Below are 22,166 nucleotides of genomic sequence, written 5' to 3'. Positions count from 1 at the left end.
ATTTTAAGAGCAGAGCACTTTATGGGCTCGCCTTGACGTCGTAGCTCGCTAACGGTCGTGCGACTGCCGGAATCAGACGGCGCAGCGAGATAACGGACCCAAGTAGAGCCTTCTGTACCGGGGACAGGGAGTCATGCTGAGGCTTGGAAAACCACGCGGTTTAATAGTCATAACCGTTCGAACCTCGTGAACCGCTGGCGCTTGTAATACATCTCCCCGTTGTTTAGCGCAAAGAAAACTGCAGGTACATTTCAGGCAAAATCTGTATATATAACCGGCAGTTCCCGCGCTCATTTAGTTAGGAACGCTCGTTTGGTTGGTTTTTACGATAGTAAGGTATAAAAGCGGCCGCACAAGAAAAAAAATGGCGCGTTCGAAATGACGTAGAAAGGCTCCAGCCGTGCAATAAAAAATGGCGCTTTCGAAATAACGCAGAAAGGCTCCAGTCGCGCAAGAAACAAATTACCCGTTTGAAATGGCGCAAAACAGCTCCAGCATACGAAATTAAAGAAAGCACAACAAGAACAGAACTCCCGCTGGCGCAGTTTCAGGCATGGGGCGCGCGAGCACTGCGAAGGCAGGACATTTGAAATGCATTGGGTGGCAGCAGTGAGCGGATAATGGCGCTGCAGTGCATTATGGCGAATCACTGCTCTGCACTTCCGACAGCTTTTACATTGAGTGGAACGGCTTTAATTTTTTTACAAGAAAGCTTCTGAGATCTAGCACCTGTATGCATTCCCCGTATGTGTTCACGCGGGAAATGTCCACGAACAGAACGTGTGCGTGCGTGCGTGCGCGTGCGTGTGTGCGCGTGCGTGTGCGTGTGTGCGCGTGCGTGTGTGTGTGTGCGTGGGCGCGTGTGTGGGCGTGTGTGTGTGTGTGCGTGGGCGCGTGTGTGGGCGCGTGTGTGGGCGCGTGCGCGCGCGAGAGAGAGTGGGTCGAGCAAGACCATGTTTAATGCAAAAATTGATGAGAAAAAAAATCATGCACACGTCCGCTAACGACGACGATGCTAAGCTTTCTCGTGATGGATGCCATGTTTGGCCAATCACACACTCGGAGTCTGTGATACTTTGCAAGTATGCAGCACTTTTCTAGAATAACCGCAGCAACTCTCGGGTATGGATTCCGTAAGTCTAACAGTGTGCTATCCGCAGTAACGTGAAGGCAGCAAGACCATAATCAGTGCTATACTGGTTACCGAACATTGAAAGCGAATGTAGCTAGGCTCAACAAACTACCCAACTCACGGGGATTTGTCAGGGACGATGACGTCTGCGTCAGAAGCTTACGGCTGATTGACCAATACGCATTGGCTACGACATCAACATTCACCCACAATAATCACAAACACACTAGCGGAAATTGGCCATTAAGACAGTTCTCTGTAATACATGTAAATAGTAAAAATTTCAATTTTGGCGATTCTTTTACTGAAACATTAAGGTACTTACGCTGGAGTAATTATATGATCCTAGAGAGTAACTTACTAATGAGGAAGCATTAATTGGCCCATTGATCTTGAAATTGGCTGTCCGGCATCTTTAGCGACGAAACTCCTAAAATGACCGACAGTGCGGAGAATACAAAAAAAATAGCCGGAGAGACTATAAATAAAGTTGCGTCTCAATTGGAAATCAAAGAATGCTTGTGGAATGCAGTTAAGTCTGGCGGGCATCCCTCCACACCATTTAGACTCCATGGCTGTAGCTTACTAAAGAAGTGCGACGAATCCTATTCACTCCATATGACTTAGTGATGGCTAAAGCCTAATTTTCCAGTTGCCCAATGTTCCCCCTCGTTACTATCAGGATCCTTTCCTTTTGGCTCTTCTTTACCTTCCATTGGTTAGTTGAGTTAGCACATACTCGTGTCCGCATCACCAAGCATAGAGACCATTTTGTGGGAATTTACTTTGCTTATCCCTCATTGCAGCTGCTCGTATTGTCACGAATTTAGGCCTCAGTGCATGTCTCAATCATCCATTTCGAAGTGGAAGGCTACAACGCTTTCACTAAATCCACTTTTATCAATTTTCTTTTGCATCTTTTTTTGTCTTTGTTACTATTGTAGCAGCCCGGAATGTTGGCTGCTGAAGGAGGCGAGAAAGCAGACGTGGAGCTGGTTTGCAGTTCCAAGACAAGACTGTTTATTTTCAAAAGATCCCCACGCTGAGAGCGTCCCCCGACGAGGGAAAGAAAGAGAACCGCCGCGTCCTTCAAAAGAGAGAGGAAAGACCGTCACGGAAAATAGCCGCAACCTTTCCGTAAACATCTTCGCCAAAAATCATCCCGTAAATTCGATGTACAGCATTTGAAAATACTTAATCCACCCACTAGCGGTACGGTCTGGCGATTGTCGCTTTCCTCTTTCACGGTCACTGCAACACGGTCGCCGCTACGCGTTTGCATGGTAAACAACGGTGAACAAAGTGCTATACAAATGCTCATACTGGTTGACTCGCGTCAAGTAAAAAAAGAGAAAGTTTGTATTTCGCGCGTTCGTTTTTCGCACTGCCTTGATAGTAGTTCGCGTCGCATCTGACAGATGGCGCCACCAGTCCATGGCGCGCGCGATGCTCGTGGGACCTTGTTCTCGGCGGTTGTACTCGGTCTTTGCAAGAAGTAGCGTCAACATCCCCCTCACGAGGGGCACGATCAAATGCAGAGCATTTCCGGGGGCGCACGACGTTAAGTAGTTTGCGTTACGTTAATGTTGTTGCACTTGCGGCAACTGCTGACGAGAGAGCGCTCGTCAGCAGTAATTTCAATGAGTCAAGGATATAAGGCGTGTCCGTAGCCTTCCATTCCGTGTCGGCTTTGTGGCGCAGTTGTTAGAGCGTTGCGCACATTGCGTCCCGCCCGCAGGGTGGAGGGATCGAAACCTGGCGACGGATTGTAATTATTTTTTTATATAGTAGGGACAACGATGGTGCGGACTACGGACGCCAACGCGGGTGACATCGTGAGTTACTGAAATGCTCTGCATTTAAAAGGCCCCCCAAGCGAGCAGACGGCTACGGCGTGAGGACTAATGCCAGGAGTCGGCCGGACAACAAGTTTTGCCTCCCCCGACGGCGACCGTCGAAGAGAGCGGGGGAATGACCCCAGTAGTAAGCCATCGGCGACGTCGCCAATACGCGTCTTCCACAAAGGTGCACTGTCGTCCAGCCGGTGGTCGCCCGGAGAGAAAGGAAAAGCCCCGTCTCGCGGGAGCCGCTTGCGCTGGGGTGCCGAGCGGATTCCGCTACACTATGACTTGGAATATACTCACGTTGGCAGCGCGAGGCAAACGAGAGACGTAGCGCTAACGTACTTTGCCACTTGCCTAAGTGCAACCAGTAAGTTCAAAGTATTCATGTAGGCTTCCGTAAACGTCTCTAACCCACGTGTCTAAGTTGAAGCCCACAATGCGTTCACTGGGTCTCCCAGTATTCAGCTTGTGTGCCCGAGATATGGGGGTGCTAAAGACAGAGAGAAACAAGAAAAAAGCTGTGCTTGGTTCGGGGTACGTGCTAGACACGCTTCCTCGAGGTCCATAGACCGGATACTCTACAGCCGCTAGCTTACCCAAGTTCCCTTTTCAACTCTTTTTGAAATTGCCACGTTTTGGTTCTTTTGCCCTTCGACCATTTTGTGCGCCATTCGTAGGCCATTTTATGCCGTCCATGTGCCATGGGCACCGGAATTGACCTACGGAGTTAACTAATGCTTTCCCATATAAAGGGGGACCTAGTGCATGCATTGTGGACCTTAGCTGAGGAAACGGCGAAAACCGGTACACGCAGCTCAACGTATAACGCATTTGGCTTTTCTTGACCCGTCAGTAGCCTGAAAATTAAGTTAACCACGCGTTAAAGCTACATGTAGGAATAACAACATACCCACTTAGGTAGACTGGCCATTTACGGTGGCATCTGGGGTTAAAGATAGCGTTAGTTTCAGCTATTTCCATGAGGGTGGAAAGTCAAGATAGCATCCAATATCTTCACATACAAACTCTATGTTTTTTTTCAATGGCAATGCCAACTGCCATCAGAAGCTCGCCGCCAGTTCACCAATTACCATTCAGATCCAACGTCAAAATAACCTACCGAAATTTTAACATGCCTCAATAAACCATTAGTGACGAGGCGTTGCAGATTACACACTGGAGTGCATTGCGGGGGCACCTGTCCGATCCCTCTTTAGAGGTGCATTCCTAGACTGTGGCCGACCCCATAAAATTCTCCTGAAATAGTTTCTGTGATAGCATCCGTAAGGCTTCTAGGGCCTGTATCATTTTACCGGCAGACGTCTCGCCGGCAACGTTAGATTGAGCGTTACTGCCTGCGTTTGGTGACCAGGCGCGTAGCCAGGATTTTTGTTCGGGGGGTGGGGGGGGGGTTTAAGGTTGTTCTCCGACCCCCCCCCCCCCCCTAAAGAAAAAAAAGTGCGGTAGTTTGCAAGCGCCCTTGAAGGCTATGAAGATAAAATACATGTTTGGTTCATTAAAAAGTCTGCCTTGTCCCGACAACAATGATACCAGTTTTATCGCAAACTTCAAAGGAATATTCGATATATTAAAAAAAACGTTCGAAGCAATGGCGAATCCCCGCCCACTTTCCGGCGGAGATTTCATCACTATGACAGTTCAGGATCTTGTTTGTACGATTGGCGCCCAACGACTTAAGTCTCCGCCAAGGAAAATGATTGCGCGATTGTAGAGGGGCCTCCATTGATCTTATCATTTGAATTCTAACGTGCAGTTAACACACTCATAACTACGTTTTAGTGCCCGCCTATATATATACCAGTCCTGCCGATATCACTTCACTGCAGCGCTAAATTTGAAGATTTTCGACATTTATTGCATTGCTTCGGTTGAAAAAACGCCTGTGATTGGAATGGAGCTATGCGAGTTACGAAAGGCTAGTTGCTATTCAATTGAACAAGGTTCTATTTTGTTTTAAAAGGCCCTTTAAGGTTCTCTCATAATATTGCTGTTTATTATGATTGTATTTGTGCCAGCTGAAGTTGTAAACTGGGCGGAAATCCGCAGACCGCGTGATACAAATCTCTGCCCGGGATACGGGACGTACAGTCGGCCAAATCTTTAACTGGCGTGCGCGAGCGGCGACTTTTCTGTGCGTCAGCGCCATATGACGGAGCCAAGTTGCAAGCTGTTTGAGGCTAAGCGCATGCCCAGTAAGCCGCGCTCAGTTGTGCCCATCGTCTGCTAGGCTGTTCCTTCCTTAGCGCGTCACCCCTTGTGAGCGCACTGCAAACGATCCAGGCAGCGTGATAAAGCGGATGGGTTTGCTCTTATTTTATTTTCCCAAGATCAACGTTGCAGCAATCAATCGAGTAAATTTCAAGATACGCCGAACACGCTCACTCATGAGATAGGCTGAAGAATAGGGTTCACTCATTTTTTATTTTGTGACGTAAACGCTTTCTCGTGTGTATTAAGAGCAGTTATCAGTCGTATGCGCGCTTGATATCTTCAACGTGCTGAAGCCCATGCTGAAGCTATAAAGCAGTGTTGTACACGTTCCTCCAAAATAGGAACAAAAGCTCGTTCCACGTTCCTTGCCAATTTTGAAACGAGTTCCCGTTACAAGTTCCTTTATTGCGAAAGGAACGCGTTCCAGTTCCACTTCGAAAATTGGAACGTGTCGTTACATTAACGTTACAATTAGGTTTTTAAATTAAAATATAGTGTCGGATAATCCTGGGTCGAAATTAAGTGAGACATTTAAAACTTACATTGAACTACGCATATTATACGAATATTAACACCACCGGCAGCAGATTATCTGGAGATAAAGATAATCAAAAGAAACGCTCCTAGGCGAATTTTTTCAGGGAGCACCGGACAAACTCCAGACGGCTCGAGGACATTTCGGTGCGGAAATTTCGGTGTACAGACATATCGGTGTACGGGCGTTTCAATGCACGCACATTTCGGTGTACGGACATTTCGGTGTACGGACATTTCGGTGTACGGACATTTCGGCGACCAAATTATCCGGTGCTTGCCTGTTTGCGACAGCCGTTATATTTTTATTTCCGGTTAACGTGGGTTATGGACAACAATCTGGAGCAGTGAATTTATTTTTTTGATTGATGCCATGTTCGATCTTTGCCAGGTATTTTTAAAAATTCTACATTTATATATTTTGTTTATTACCTCTTCCTGGGGACACCTGTTATGCAGCCGATTGAATTCTTTAGCAGTTATGTTTTTCATTTATGACAGGTTGTTAATTTATATTCGCTCTTTTTTAGCTAAGACAATTACCCGTGTTTACGATGGTCTACCGTCTCTTTTATATATTTTTTAAAATTACACACCCTCAAATTACATAAATTACATGCCCACTCTCAATATCCAAAAAGTAACAAACATTAGCTAGCCCCCCAGAATGTAGAGAACCTTGTGAAGAGTATTACGTAGGCTTGGCTGCCTTACTAAAATGAATTCGCGAACACTGGTCTAGGATATTGCCGCGGAGGAAAAACGGGCCTTTTGGAAAACAGCCGCAGGTTCTAATGTCCTAAATGCTGATTAAGCGCGTACCGGTTGTGCATACAAATTCCACCCATTGTGTTCGGGACAACCAACCTTCGTTTAATGTTTACAAGCCTACATTTACCACATTTTAATTCTTTGTTCTAGCGCCACCCCCCCCCTCCCCCCACCTCCTACCTCCCGCCTGTACGCTCGAATCTCGACCAGATTTCTTTTTCAGCCATATTATTTTCGGTTTCCCCTGAAAATCCTACATGCTTGGTGGAGTTCGTTGTCTCCGAAGCGTCACCGCAGTGATTTTTTATTTTTTAATTGGAACATACTGCTAGCCTCTTAGTGGAGGCTTTTGCAGGAATTTGGTGATACATTCAGAACAATTACATAGCACACTTCGCGTTTAAAACATAGAAAAAGCTTTACATTCACCATCAGTGCACGAAACCTCTATAATGTGACACAAAAAGCCACCCAAAAAGCCGCTGAGAACGCAATGGCCACTATCGTTTGCTGGCTACGCCCTTCCGCGCGTCGCGGTGATATCGACGGCGCCCCCACTCCAGGAATCGCTCTTTCTGCGCCTTCAGTCGCCCCCTTATGAATTAACTCATCAAGTCGCGCATATCATGGACACCCCAGGCATACATCGCTTCCTCCCATTATAAGGAGCAAAAAAAAAATGAATAGGCTAGTGTGACGAGAGCGGCAACAGTCGCCTTCAAGTTTTCGAAGTCCAGTCGACACAATGGTGCAGCACAAGTGACACCCCTCTCTCTCTACTTAAGGGGATGATTGGCGGCGGGGCTCAGCTTTCCCCTCCCCTAAGTAACGCCATCGTAAGTGCGATGGTTGGTTTGTTAGTTTTAAGTAGAACTGACACTGATTCCAACGAAGGCGATATTGATTGAGAGATTGATTAAACCGAAATGCACAAATCGAACTCGTTCTTCTGTTGTTTTTTTGCGGAAGTTTTCCTGGGGGGGGGGGGAGGAGAGGAATAGACTAAAAGCAGCAGCGTCTTGCACCGTTTGGTGAAGTGAAAGGAAAGCGCTTTGGTAACACTTAAAGTATTAGGGTTGTTCACATGAATGTTAAAATAACAGAAAAATGGTTGAACGGATCCAAAATAAACGTTAATTTTTACCACCTGGACCAAAAATTGGGTTTCACGTGGCAATGCTCTGCCAGGGTTTAGCGTTCGTTTCCACGAACGGCGGCGCAAGCACAAGTCTCGAACGTAAAATCATATCAAGTCACGAAATTACAATATTAAAGCTAAAATGTTCAAAGAATGCCTGGGACATCCTCTCACTCACAATGTCTGGGTCAAGACGTCGTGCACCAAAATGGCCGTGCACAGAAATGTCCACACCGAAACGTGCTGGACCGAAATGTCCGACACCGAAATATCCGGATCCCATTTAGCAGTCCGTCCGTTTCGTTGGCTACGTTGTTACCGGGTTGACCGGGACCGGTCTGCTCCTGAGCGCGAGGAAGGGCGAGTAGGAAGGGTGTGGAGGCAGGGACATGGCGAAGGCAGGCCCGTGGTACTAATCCCCCTACCGCGACGAATGCCCAATCGCCCATCCGAGTCCCGGTCAACCCAGTAACAACGAATACGACAGAACGGACGGACTGCTGAAACTCTCTATTCTTTCCCCGCCAGGGAACAATTCTATCAGCCAGACGCGCATTCTGGCCTCCCCAGCCAAAGATGAAGGATAAAAGCATTCTCGTGGCTACGCTATTCACCCGTCGAACGCCGCGTAAGCAACCAGCATGAAATCAAGCACAAGCTGCGGCCTGCTACGTGGTTATTCTTCTGCCTTTGACCTTCGAGGAAGCACGTACGGCGGAAGGGCGGGAAAACTGACCATCTTATAGGAAGAGAAACGCAGTACCGCTTTGTGGATTTTTGTACTCAAGCCTTGACATCAAAAACAGCCAAATCCTAGCGATGTAACGGCAGGAACACCGTTCCTGCCGTTCCTTCAAAAACGTAACGAGTTACCGTTACAGTTCCACCGACCCTTAATGAAACGGTGGCGTTCCTCCGTTCCTCCAAAAAGGAACTAGTTCCAGGAACGCCATTCCTTGTAACGCCGTTCCGTACAACACTGCTATAAAGTAGGCATCTAAAGAAAAAAAACCGAAAGAAGAAATAAGTAACCCATGGTCTTCGGCTTATCTCATGATTGGGCGTGTTCGGCGTATCTTGAAATTTACTCGATTGATTGTTGAAACGTTAATCTTGGGAAAATAAAATAAGAGCAAACCCATTCGCTTTACCCCACTGCCTGGATCATTCGCAGTGCGCTCATAAGGGGTGACGCGCTAAGGAAGGAACAGCCTAGCAGACGATGTGCACAACTGAGCGCGGCTTTCTGGGCATGCGCTTAGCCTCAAACAGCTTGCAACTTGGCTCCGTCATATGGCGCTGACGCACAGAAAAGTCGCCGCTCGCGCACGCCAGTTAAAGATTTGGCCGACTGCACATTGCACGCACGGGAACCTTGTGCAGGCATTGCATTAAACGGCCATAGTTTCATGCAATTACTTGCTCTATTTCAACGTGTGGGGTATGACGAGTGTGACATCCGCAATAAAATGACGTAGGCCGTAAGAATTAAATTTTTTATTTAGTTGTTTTTGTTCTTAATGCAAAACAAAATGTTTTGCATTCAACGCCCGTACAGTAGCGGCCAGTGTAAGACCAATGGAGCTCATTCTGTGCAGTATACATGGAATCTATGCGCTTGCGTTATGTGTAGCGCAGGTCTCATCTTTAAAAAAACGAGAGGCTATGAATTATGCATACAAGAAGCGTTATATATCTAGCAATAATTTTAACAAATATCAACCCTAAACACACAGACATCACGCGCAATAACAGCGCAGTTAAGGGCGAAAATTACACGATCATGGCAGGATTAGTCCACACGCAAAGCGGAAAAATTCAGCCATCGGTATTTGTTAAGTCATGCCAGTTTAAATTTGCGCTTCTGTTTTGAGTCCCAACGCAGTCTATTTCGTAGCTTCTATCAGGTCTCCGGGCGGACATGAGAAGCTTGTGCTTTGTAATATAATGGATCTGGTTTGTCTGCTGTAATGAGTTTGGTGTTCTCAAATAGTTGCATTATTACTTGTCAATTTTTCAATGCTTCGTGCATAAATGCCGTATAGTCTGCCTGAAGGCGCGTACTATCCAGTAACTTCCCTGGAGCAGCCACCCCATTTAGTCACCACTCCCAGATGAGGTAGAGCAAGTCACTGCAAAGTTCACTATTCGATGCTGTATCGAACTTTATATTTAGCAAGAAAAAATAGTAACGCGCGCAAAGACGACGATGTATGAATATACTTGGCGGTTAGGCATGTGCAATCTGAGCAAAATATTGCTGTTTTGAATTTGTCGTGGGATCTGAGGAAAGAGTTATAATGCGGTCCAACCATTTTGGTTTCAAACTTTAATGAAAGGACATACTTTTGTAGCTGACGCGTGCACTGTGATTTTTCAGCGGAGTACACACGGCCGGTTTTAAAGATAAACGATAAAAAAGTATCAGTGCGTGAGCATGAGCGGCTCTGGAATGTATAGGGCGCACAGGAGTTTTGCAGTTTTCGTTAGAGACGCGGAAAATGGAAATTATGTTGGGAATCTCCTTGGTACACCAGAAAATGGAGGATTGGGCAGCTGTGCAGAGCCAGCATGACATTCAGGCATGGTGCGATGCCCGAAACAAGTCAGCATTTTGTTTTCCGGAGTGCACCAAGAAAACATGCGTATTGGCATGGCCCCGCATACAGAAAGCCCAAAGTCTACCATGCTTCAGCATGAAGCGGACAGTAATGACACAGTTAAACTATTTCCTTGGTTGACAGCGACCGTGATGTTGAAACTGAAGCATGGTTTCAGGCTACGACAGGATAGATTGGCTAAAAATTTCTAAGTTGTTTACCGCGATAATTCCTCGGTATTTTCGGTTACTTAAGAAATGCTGACGATTGCTCAAAATGTCCTTCATGCAACATTTTAGAAGGTATACGTAGCAGTTGTGGATTCAGGAAGAAAGACAACAGCGCGCACCCGTATGTAGGAGGGCGGGGGTGGAGTGGAGGATGAGGGCGGAGGTGTGCTGGTGCTCTTGAGAGGGCCTGCGGTCTGTAGCCCGTTTATTTAATTACGAAATTCTGTTGTCTTGCACGACCGATCGAGCATTGAAAGAACGATACTCCTGCATCCACAGAACTTCAAAGAAGGCCAGGAAGAGTTAAAGGAAAATTCTACCAGAAAGGCACGTTCGTTTCTTCGCCACCAGTACGAAGGTCCTTCACACCACATGTGGGCCTGCCCCTCTGACCCCACCCCACCATAACTTTCCCTGACCACTGGACGGAGGCCCTGGGCCGCTCGGAGCGCCCACTGGTCACCCGAGCAAAAGCCGTGGTGGCGGCCCTTCGGGCAGCCATGGCGGCCCCTTAGGCCAGTGGCGTCAATAGAAGTTTTTATCTCTCACTTGCGCTGTGCACGCTGCTATGGATTTAAAATTGGGTGTAGCATTGGATGCACGCGTAGATATGAAACGCGGTAACAAAAGTCCCGATAACGCGCACACAATGCGACAGCGGCTACATCACATGGAGTTTCGTCCTAGTAAAAGCAAACTATTAGAACTGCAGCCAAAACAAATATATTTATCACTCTTCATGTACTCATACTAACGCTGTCCCGATACACACTGAGTAACTCTCTCCAACTTCGTGCATAATAAAATGTTTAGGCGTTTACAGGGGTTGAAAGCACGTTTTCCCTCATTAAAAATTGCCTATCCGCTTCACCGTGGGCGCTTTCAACGACGAATTCAAACGCAAATACTGCATTCGAAATAAAACGAGATACACATTTCTAGCTCGCAGACGGAAGGTACTGTGGCATCGTGTAAATATAAGGAAATGATTATTTAAATATCAAAGAATGCATAACTGATCTGCACTACACAACTTAACATACAATGCAACCTCCATCGCCAAAAGACATCAGTGATCGTGCAAGGATTAATCACTGGAAGAAAATGACTTACAATTCGAGGCCTCTTTTGGGTGTTGGCACTTGGAACATTAGCTTCTCAAAACCAGGGGCGCTCCTATCCTCGCGGCATATTGCCGTTGTGTTTCAGGCCCCTGAATATACACTGCTCTGGGTAGCCGCCGTCCAGGGAAAAAGCGGCCGTGAACGCAATAGAGGGGCTTTAGTTGTGATCAAGGTAGAATATGGCCATCTGATCGTTGTTACTGTCGCGATGCCGTCTGCCTGTGGCAGGGCTGGTAACCCTCGTGCCTTCACATTTAGGATAAAGTCTGGGACTAGCTCGGGGAGCCCCAGCGCGCCTTTTTTGTCGACCCGCTGTTCTCCAGTTTCCTAGGTTAGGGGAGAATACCGCCGAACAAAGCTGCCTAATCGCAGGGGTGAAATTGATTATCGCAACATCGCCGTCGGAAGGGGACACTCAGTGCAAGCAATTTTGAGCCCACTCCAACAATACCCTCCCGGGCTCGACAGAAACGTGAAAAAGGAAGAATGAAGGGCTGACGCGAGGAAGAGGGGCATACCTTGCTTTGTGTCTCATTCGCAAAGGCCCTCTGCCCGCGCACGACATTCATCCAGCTAAACTGCATGTTTCATCCATTACGTAGCCCCATGGCATTCTTCAGTTACCTTGCACGAGTCTTGAATGTGTGCCCACGGCCGCTTGATCTCCCCCTTTCTAGGAGATGGAGCAGCCGTGGTCAGCCACCGCCACTTGCACGTTGTTCTGCTTAAAGGGAAGGTGAAGCGGTTTTAGAATTAAAAGAAAAGTCGACTAGCAGCAAGTACACATTGAATAGTTCATGTGTACGAAATATTTTCGCAATACATGCAATAGAAGCGGCGCAATGAGCAAACAAAAGTGGCCCGATGCCCCGCCCCCATCTCGCCGCGCGATGCCGGAAGACCGAAGAGCGCGGGCGAAAACCGGCTGAAAAACGTCATACCTGGACTTCCGGCCGGATCGGCCGCCTCGGCCATGCTCTTTTCGCCGTGTTTCCTTGTGAATGATACTTGTTGTTGTTGTGGTTGATAGCACTCATTTGTACAATTTTCGTGTTCAAAAAGTATGCACGAACGCCAAACGAGGCATACGTTATCATGCCGTATTCCTAAGCAGAATAATGCCACGCCGGGATGCTTGATAACATACGGAAGCGACAGCCGAGGTGGCTGTTCTTGATGACAGAGAATATACTACACCACGTTAAATACTTTGTAAACCACTCCGATGCGGTTTTTTTTTATGCGACGGACGTGAATGTTCACATTAGATTCTAGATTTAGGAAGGATGGGTAATACTGCTGTACTTTGGCCGGGGATGTTTCGTTCCATTCCAGAAACCAAGTCACATTTGTTCAGGAAATACTTGTTTCGTTAAACGCGTCGGTTTTCTTTCCCTATGGGCTCAGGACAGTGTTCAAAAAAACAATTTTTTGGCAAAACTAAAACAAGGGGCCAATCTTGATATAAGTTCTCTCCCAGCTAAGAGGTAAACAGTATTCCTACAAAGTAAAAGAACCAAGACAACCAGATTACTTATTTTGCAAGTATACATGTCACGATAAGGTGATGTTTGTCTGGAATTAAAAAAAAAAACACCACTCCGAACCACCACCGTGCCATAATTTGTGTTGACTGGGGGGCCTAATTTTTTGCCAAGATTCCGTGTGGCTGCATATTATAACCTGGCAAGCACTTGTTGTCACTGAACCTCAAGTGTGCTCCAGTAATAGTCGGTGATATATATATATAATGATGATACTAAAAAAATTAGGAGCGAAGAGTAAATATACGGCCTCTGTCCGACTAGCGCGGTAAATGCTTAAATCTAGAAATGCTGAAACAGGCCAACGATTCATTATCACAAACGTTTGGTGATTGTTACCTAAAGTAATGTAACTACAACGTAACTGTCTTGTCCGACTGGTCTGTTAATTATAACGAGGTGGCCGTAATATTGTAGCAGAATACGCAACGCACAAGCGAAAATCAAGCCCTACTACAGCCAATCATGCTGAGCAGGCACTAGTATGCTGCAGTGTTTTTAGAATAAATGCATGTGAAGCAGTAAGACGCCACTCATCGAAGTGCAGCTAGCAATCGCGGAGGCGCCGTAGCGCCGTTGCCGAAATGGCGCGCGCGTGTGGGTCTGTGTACGGGGATGAGTAACGGGGCTGGGGTGGGCGACAACGAACAAAGGAAATGCGGAAGCAGAGTCTGCTTGTCGGTTTATGCGTGTACCGGCAAGATGTGTCTCGCATATACGTTTACAGCGCATGAACGCTATTTTTTCGCGCAGTGCACGCACGTGCTTTTCGCTGGTTGATTGTTTATAAAACGCCCATTAATCTTCGGCATAAATCGTTTTGTGTATAATAAGAAACAGTTAAGGCAGTACCTAATATTAACATAAGGTATAAAATCCCCCTATGCTGGTTGCCTAATTCAAATATTTTGATGGAACCCACTAGTCGACGTCACAGTCACTGCTTTGGGGTTCTCTGTCGTGTAAAGCAAATTTAAGCTCCACGATAATTGAACCAATAGCACGGGAAATTATAAAAGAAACTTCCAGTCATGTGCGAAAATTAAACTGCAAGCTAAATTGCCGCAAAGGCAACCGTGCGATCGTTCGCAATGCTTCCGACAACCCGCGCGGCCGAAGGGTGTCCTCCTTTGACGTCATGACGGGCGCAACCAATCAGGGGCGTCAAAAGACGAAAAGCGCGTGTCTTTCAAACGGGGCCGCGCTTCTTGCAAGATAAATGCCACTTGGACTCATGTACGATAAATTTCAATGTGATATTCGGAATCAGCGCTCAAAAAACTATGTAACTGTTAATCTAACTCAAATTTTTCGCAAAGCGCTTCAGCTTCCCTTTAATATACAAAAGCTCCATTCGATTCAGAAGGGGTGCACGGCAACGTTGCAGAGAAAGTTCTGTGGTGCCGGTGCAGTGCAGCAGCGTGGTTCCGCGGTGCCGTGCATCACGGCTGCACCGTCAGCAGCGCCCCTGCGTGTTCACAATCGAGCGAGGTGCAGGCATAGTCGTCTGCTAATCATCATCGCCTGTCGTCCTCTACAACTGGATGTTTACGGCCATCTGGGTTGCGTCGTACGCATCAGCGGCGACGCTAAGTTCGTCCCGCGTATCTTCGAGCTCGACGGACATTTTCACGCGGTCGCCGCAACTGCCGGTAGCCGCCTGCCAACCCGCAACGCCCCAACGCTCACGGCACCGAATCGCTGCACCTCCTCCGTAGCAGGTGCAGCGATTCTCTGCACCGCGGCGGCACCGCTGCCGCACCATGAGCAATCGAGCGACGCGGTGCAGGGAACCACTCGTGCAGCGGTGAATCGAGCGCTTTGGTGCAGCGCATCCTGCACCGTTGCAGGCGTTGCAGGGAATCGCGTCTGAATCGAATGGAGCTAAAGATCGACTGTTCCCTTTCGGGCCTGCATCGTACCAGTCTTCAACCATCAATGGCCGGCGTTAATCTCCTCTGCTGAGAACGACTCAGCCGGCCAATTATTCTGTGTTGCCACATGCCTCGCACAAAGGGACACAACGCATGCCTTTGGCGTCCCGTGCGTTGAGCTTACTCGAAGGCGTCGTGGCTTTCGGGGCTGCCCCCTCCGCGATCATGACTCAGAGGTTCGCACCCCCCAGGCGCATCGTTTTGTCACGGCCGGACTCGACTCCCTTTCAGCAGCGCGGAAAAAGAGTCGAGTCCGGCCGTGGTTTTGTGTAAACACCCTTGGGTGGGGCAGACATTGAGTCGTGAATGCTTCTATTAGTGGCACTTTCGAAGGATATGCAGCTTTGTTCACAGGCGAAGTATCAGGCATACAGGCAGCACGGCGACGGCCGGAAAAATTTCGGGGGGGGCTGAAGCCCGGTCAGCCCCCCCTGGCTACGCCACTGTTGGTGACCATAAGCGTTCGCGAACAATGCAAAGATTTGGGCGTTGTCATCTGTGTCCATGCTAAAGGGGGTGATCTATGAATAGAGAATTTGCTAGTGTAAAGCCACACACATCCCGATCAGGTGAACCTTGTCGACTATCTCACTGAACCAGTGCGGGGGGTAGAACGTTTCATCCCGGAGAATTTAATAGGTATTCAACCCCGTGCTATCTTCACGTTGTGAAGTAGAAACTTCAGCGAACATTTAGCTCTCGCCGAAATATGATGCTGTGTATCACCACTGCGGTGCTGTGCAGGAATGGCTGACTCACCGTCTTGGCTGGTAGGAGCATAGTGTCCGATTGATGAGGACGTAGGTGGACCCGTCTGTGCCTACTCACATGACCTGTGCTTCATCTCGAAAGAGACAGTCGTATGCCAGAATGACATCTACCGGAACCTCAGCATTGACCAGAATTTTTGCAAGAAACATAGCTCCAGTGCCTGTACGAATAGAAAGGTCAAGTGTTCCTGTGGCTGGGTACTGGCTCCTTGACAAGATATTGGATACTGCATCCAATGCTGCTTGTTGCTGAAGAATCATGCATTCAGCGCCGGTCTCGCAAGGACCATTACGTTACCGATGTCATTCACATGCACTTACAACAAAGGCAATGACCGTGGTTCGAACTGGATCACTCGGTATCTTTTAAACGCGTTACTGGAATAGCCACCCGAATTGCGACACCGTGAATTCGGAGTAACACCCGATGCCCGTTTTGCTTAAAGGCCAACTGCACTCAAATTTCACCTCGGCCAAATTTGTTTTTAATGCGTAGTAAGTACCCCCAAATAAGCTGAGACACAAGTGGTAGCCCCGTGAAACGCCTCGTTAATCAGTCAGAAGCGTTTAAAAAGGCTCCGCCGCAGACCACTCTGCACCTGCCGGCGGATCGCGTAAACAGCCATGACGCGCCTGTGACGTTCCAGCCGACGGTGGCTTTTTCCTCTGGCCAGCCACGCAGCGGGAGAACCGGTCGAGCTCTGCTGCCCCGTGCGCGCGTAGAGCTTGCGCGCAGACATTCTCCCGAACTGGTGACCGTCCGGCCGCTCGCTGGACGGCTGCAACGTCACTGCAATGGCCGCGCTCTCCTCGGTTTCGGTTTCAAAATCGCCGATTTTTGCTGGCCGCTTGCGGCGTCCACGTGCGTATTTCAGCTGTTGTATTTTGCATGTTGCTTTCTTTTAAATGCAGAGCATTTTAGTAACTCACGATGTCACCCGCGTTGGCGTCCGTAGTCCGCATCACTACGTAGTTCGCACCCTACACTATATAAAGAAATAATACCTTCCGGCGCCAGGTTTCGATCCCACGACTCTGCGGGCGGAACGCAAGGTACACGGCACTTTACCGACTGCTCCACGGAGCCGACACAGAATGGAAGGTTACGCACGCGCCCTATATCCTTGACTCATTCAACCGTCGGCCACAGGTGCGCCCTCTCCTCCGCGTCCTCCTCGCCTTCTCTCCGCTCGCAACACCCTCTCTCGCCGCGTTCGGTTCGCGTTCATGTGGTGGCGCGATTTCGGCGCTATAACACTCTCTCGCGAAGGGCATTGAATTGCATTCGATTGGATTGGATTGGCTTGGCTTGGCTTGGATTGGATTTGGATTAAAGTGGATTGTGTTGGATTGTGTTGCGTCATAGCCGCGCCACGTTGCGTCGTAGCCTCTCCACGTTGCGTAATAGCCGCGGCAGGGGGTTCACGGCACGTTTCACGTTTCACCATCGACTTCATCGACAATGTCTACGCTGGAAGACAACAATTGCAACAACAACAACCAATACGTAATCCATAAGACTTGCAGGCACGCCCCCGCGGAAATGCTCTGCATTTGATCGTGCCCCTCGCGAGGGGGATGTTTTGATTTTTTCTACACTTGATGTAGTGTTTCATTTCGCAAAAATCAAGCATCCATGAATTTTTTTTTAAGCAGACTATACGGAAATAGGGTTTTCAAGAAGTCGAAATTTTGAGTGCAGTTGGCCTTTAACTTGACAAATGGGGTATCGCTTCGTTACACCGGCGCCGAGTTCTCTATTCAATCCTTCAACCTGGCGGACGAAAGCGTGCGAGCTGTGCTCAGATGTACCGTCAAACCAGCTGCGTGCGTAGGGTCTGCTAAGTCATCGATGCCAAACTGTCTGGCAGATGGAGATGGCTACATGAGGTCGCAGCCTGTGAGGAGGTGGTCCTTCTCGTACACGTAAGCGGGGACGTCTTCATTTGGCTCAGCATGAAGCGGCACTCGAAAGCAGTTGACAGGTAGCCAAACTCAGCGATCAACCTTCTACTCCAGCAGGACCAGGTTGGTCACGAGTGTCCATCGTGCAGCTCTCACGCTTGGGCAAAACGATTCAGGTGCTCTTCCACAAATAACAGCTTTTATGTTCGGGTCATGCGCGGCGGAGGGCAAGAGAGCCTGACGTCTCCATCCAGTGAACAGCGCCGTCTTGGAAGCAGTGAAATACCTGGGCGCCCGTGTGTGAAGACGTTGAAGGCGTGCTTTCAGGTAAACCGTTCGCCGGAGTCGCGCGAAGTCGCAGAGCCGTGGGAGAGACCCATCTAAGAGGGACTGGGCAATCCCAGATATAGTAGATATAGTACCGCCATTGGCAGCGGCGGCGAAATCCGCTGGGGTTGGCCACTGTCCGCGGAAAAAGCTGTGCCTGCAGGAATTGCGGCGCCCATTGCCGGAAGCATCGGGGATTTGAGGAGACCTAATTCGCCGGGGAAGGAAGTTTCTGAGGCCGGATCGCTGTGTAGCTGTTGGTTACCGGCGTTCTTTGTGACGCTGATGCTCAAGTAGGGGGCGCGAGTGGTGCCCTCGTACAATGAGACTGGAAGGTCCAGATTGTCTAGCTCACTGCAGAGCACAGATCCACGTCTGTGTCGTCAAACGAGACAGTTCTGGTGGCTACACCGCCTCCCCAGAGGTTTGTCCGCTGCGTCATTCTGATCCACGGCGAATGTCAGCCCGAAGGTCATGTTTTCGCCGTCATGAGTGAACCGCCGTCTCTCTCACCTGCTGCCAACGCCGTTGCTGCGTTGCTGCCCTCATTCTGCCACCTCGAAGGGGAACCCTCTTCAGCATTGGTAGACGGTATCGCCGTCAGGCCCAAGCCTGGCTGGAGGTAACGTCCACAGGCCTGCTGGCAAGCGTTATATTAGGCTGGCGTCCACCCTGCAGCCCTTCGCAGGAGATTCTACGCAGCAGCAGAGCATCGCAGCAGCAGCAGCAACAGACCCGTAGCGTGCCTGTATTTCTGCCAGCTGACTTCGAGCTCTATGCCCCAAAAGATGACATTCCATCACGAGGAGTTCAAGCAAGCGCTAATGCCAATTTTAGAAAGGTTATCCACTCAGTACCCTTGCTGGTTTTCTTTCCGGCAGCCCGTCGAGCGTCGACGACTTCTAACGTCCGGCTCCATCAACACGGGGAATAATACAGTGGACCTGGCCTCTATTAAAAGGAAGCTGGACACGGGCCAGTACCAGGACCCCTGGCAGTATGTCGATGACATCTGGCTTATTGTCTCTCGTTTTCGGATCTACAACCACAAGACGACGCGGAGACATGTTGACTCCATAAACCTCTTTCAAGAACTGGAGAAGGAGACTGAATCAGTGATGAAGTCATTAGGGTACTGCTGTGGGCACAAATTTTTTTATGAAACTCCAGTACTTTTCTGCATCGGCACGCAATCGTGCAGAATACCCCCGAATTCCTACTACTGGAGGTACAAAAACCTTTACACATTCTGTAAGAAGTGTTTTGTTAATGTTACTGGAGAAGCTTTTGCCCTGGCAGACGACCTCGCGCAGCCTCACGCAACGATTCGTAAGGATCAGTTCGTTCTAATGAAGAACGATCACAGGGAACCTGAGCCCTTCGTTGAATGCGCTGAATGCGGCCGCAAGCTGCACAGGGTGTGTGTGCTGCATTGCGATGCCGTCTCGCCCGACGGTTATATCTGTGATAACTGCTTGAAGCAAAAAGGCGAAAACAGAGAAGAAACCAAGTTTACCTCAAAGACCCTGCCCACCTGCCAGCTTGGCGACTTCATCCAGAGCCGGTTAAATTTATTCCTGCAAAAAGAGTCTGAGGCAGGTGAAGTAACGATCAGGGTTCTGGCGTGTACAGAAAAGGTAGTAGAGGTAAAGCCAGGCATGAAGAAAATATACGTGGACACGGGGCGTTGGCCCGCCGGGTTCCCATATCGGGCTAAGGCGCTGTTTGCATTCCAGGAAATTGATGGTGCCGAGGTTTGCTTCTTCGGGATGCACGTGCAGGAGTATGGCTCGGAGTGCCCCCCGCCCAACACACGCCGCGTATACATTGCCTACCTAGACAGCGTGCAGTTTTTCGAACCAAGGCGGCTTCGGACGGCTGTTTATCACGAGATCCTACTGGGCTACCTCGACTACGTAAAAAATTTGGGGTTCATATTGGTGCACATTTGGGCGTGCCCACCGAGCAAAGGGGACGACTACATATTCTACTGTCATCCGCCTGACCAGAAGATGCCGACGCCCAAGAAACTCCGAGATTGGTACAAGTTGATGCTTGACAGAGGAATACTTGAGAAGATTGTGCTCGAGTACAAGGACATCTGGGAGCAAGCCAGAGGCGATAAACTGAAGGGTGCCTGTGAGCTCCCCTACTTTGAGGGGGATTTCTGGCCCAGTATGCTCGAGGATGGTATAAAAGAGCTCGAGCAGGAGGAAGAAGAAAATAGGGTGACTTCAGAGACCCTAGCAGACTCCACGGTCATTTCGGAGGGGTGCCAGGACGGTGTGCAAGAGCGCTTAGACCAGAGCGAGAAGAGCCACAAGAGTGGCCGCAACAGAAATGCCAACAAGAGCAAAAGCGACGGGCGCGAAAACAAGAAGACAACCATGTCCCGCACGAGAACCGGCCTCTCGACCAAGGTGTACAAGGCGATCGAAAAGTACAAGAAGGCGTTCTTCGTTATCCGGTTGCACTCAGCCCCAGCAGCGGTCAGCCTGCCCAATATCAACGACCCCGACAGGCTTATGCCGTGTGGCCTGATGGAAGGTCGAGATTCCTTCCTTACCTTTGCTCGGGAAAAGCACTACGAATTCTCATCCTTGCGCCGGGCCAAATACTCAAGCATGGCCTTGCTATACGAGCTTCATAACCAAAGGCTATCCCGCTTCACGTACACGTGCATTGGCTGCAAGAGCCACGTGGAGCCTCGCCACCACTGCGCTGTGTGCGACGACTTTCACTTGTGTGTTGCCTGTTACGACCGTGAGGGTCACGCGCACAAAATAGACCTGGAAGGTAGCCCCTTTGTGGTCGATCTCAAGCAGAATGACTCCGAGAAGTCGCAGCTGCTCTCTTTTCAGCGGTGCATCCGCCGGCTGCTTCATGCTGTCCAATGCCAGGATGCCAACTGCACGCTACAAGGCTGCCGGAACATGAAGCGTCAGGTGCAACACTATAATAGCTGCAAACGCAAGACCAACGGAGTCTGCCCCACCTGCAAGCACCTCATTGCTCTCTGCTGCTACCACGCCAAGCAGTGCCAGGAGGGCATATGCCCTGTGCCATTGTGCGCGAACATCAAACACGAGTTGCAGCAGCTGCATGTGCAGCATCGCCTGCAGCAGGAGCTCTTCCTGCGGCGCCGCAGTACCAGCATGACCACGGTGAGGAACCGGAAGACATTCGATTTGACCCCGACAACCATCGCCACCTTTACGCTCGTGCCTCCCTCCCTTCCACTAGCCAGCATGCCTCTCGGAATCGTCTCCAAGCCTCCGGGTTCCACCATGGGGGCTGTACGTGACGCCCGCGTGGAAGCAGGCGCCCGACCTCTTGGGCAAACGCGGCTACGGGAACGGGACACCTTCGCGCAGTAGATCCTGGAAATCGCGGGGGTCCGCATTATTTTTACCAATTACAAACCTAACGCAGCAAATGCAAAGACATTAGCCAGACAAATGTGCCCTACTTGGAAACAACGTACGTTGCGAGCTTGCCCAGTACCAGCAATTCATTCGTTCCTCGCCCTAACCTAGCCTAACGCACTCGAAACAGCTGGAGGGAAGACCCTCTTAGTGTATGCCCCCAGTGGTGTTGACTCGGAGCCTAGCCCTGAACCCCGACCTAGCCGTAGCGCCATCTTAGCCGGGGGACGGCTAGGACAGGATGAAAATCTGAGCAGCTAAGCAAGTTTGTGGAGAACTGGAGCCAGGCCAAGCGTTTGCGGCATACGAATAGGACTGGAGCTCCCGTGTATCCGTAGACCTGTTCTGTTTACGTAAACCCGCAAATATTCGTAAACCTGTTTTGTGGCACCTGGGTTTTAGAAGCCTCTTGTGAAGCCTTCTTCATGAGTCTTCCAGTACTTTCCATTTTATAACGCGCTTTCACAAAAGATGATGCACAGCCCAGGGAGAGGAAGCGGAGCATGCGACGGCCCGACGTTGGGCCTAACGTCACGCTTTGGTGGCTCATGTTAATTGGCTCCCGTGTCTGACGTACGATGAGTATGACGTTGCTTTGCACGTCGTTGCACTCATATTAGAGGATAACCGACGTTAAGCCTAACCATTGGGCGGTA

General features: G+C 49.3%; 1 protein-coding gene across 1 annotated transcript; it reads left to right on the top strand.

Moving 5' to 3' along the window:
- Nucleotides 1-18,873: 18,873 nt before the first annotated feature.
- On the top strand, nucleotides 18,874-21,462 carry LOC144175665 (CREB-binding protein-like). The gene has a single exon (XM_077704733.1). The coding sequence runs from the start codon at nucleotides 18,874-18,876 to the stop codon at nucleotides 21,460-21,462; it is 2,589 nt and encodes an 862-aa protein (XP_077560859.1).
- Nucleotides 21,463-22,166: the final 704 nt, after the last annotated feature.

Source organism: Haemaphysalis longicornis, unplaced genomic scaffold (assembly GCF_048455015.1).
Source record: "Haemaphysalis longicornis isolate Haplotype H1 unplaced genomic scaffold, Haemaphysalis longicornis Haplotype H1 scaffold_1, whole genome shotgun sequence".
NCBI classification, from domain to species: Eukaryota; Metazoa; Arthropoda; class Arachnida; order Ixodida; family Ixodidae; genus Haemaphysalis; species Haemaphysalis longicornis.
Note: the sequence above shows the minus strand (reverse complement) of the source record. Positions and strands in the feature narration are given on the sequence as shown.

Bases quoted from the DNA above. Each gene is read 5' to 3' on its own strand.
- LOC144175665 (XM_077704733.1), top strand. From the start codon at position 18,874: ATGACATTCCATCACGAGGAGTTCAAGCAAGCGCTAATGCCAATTTTA.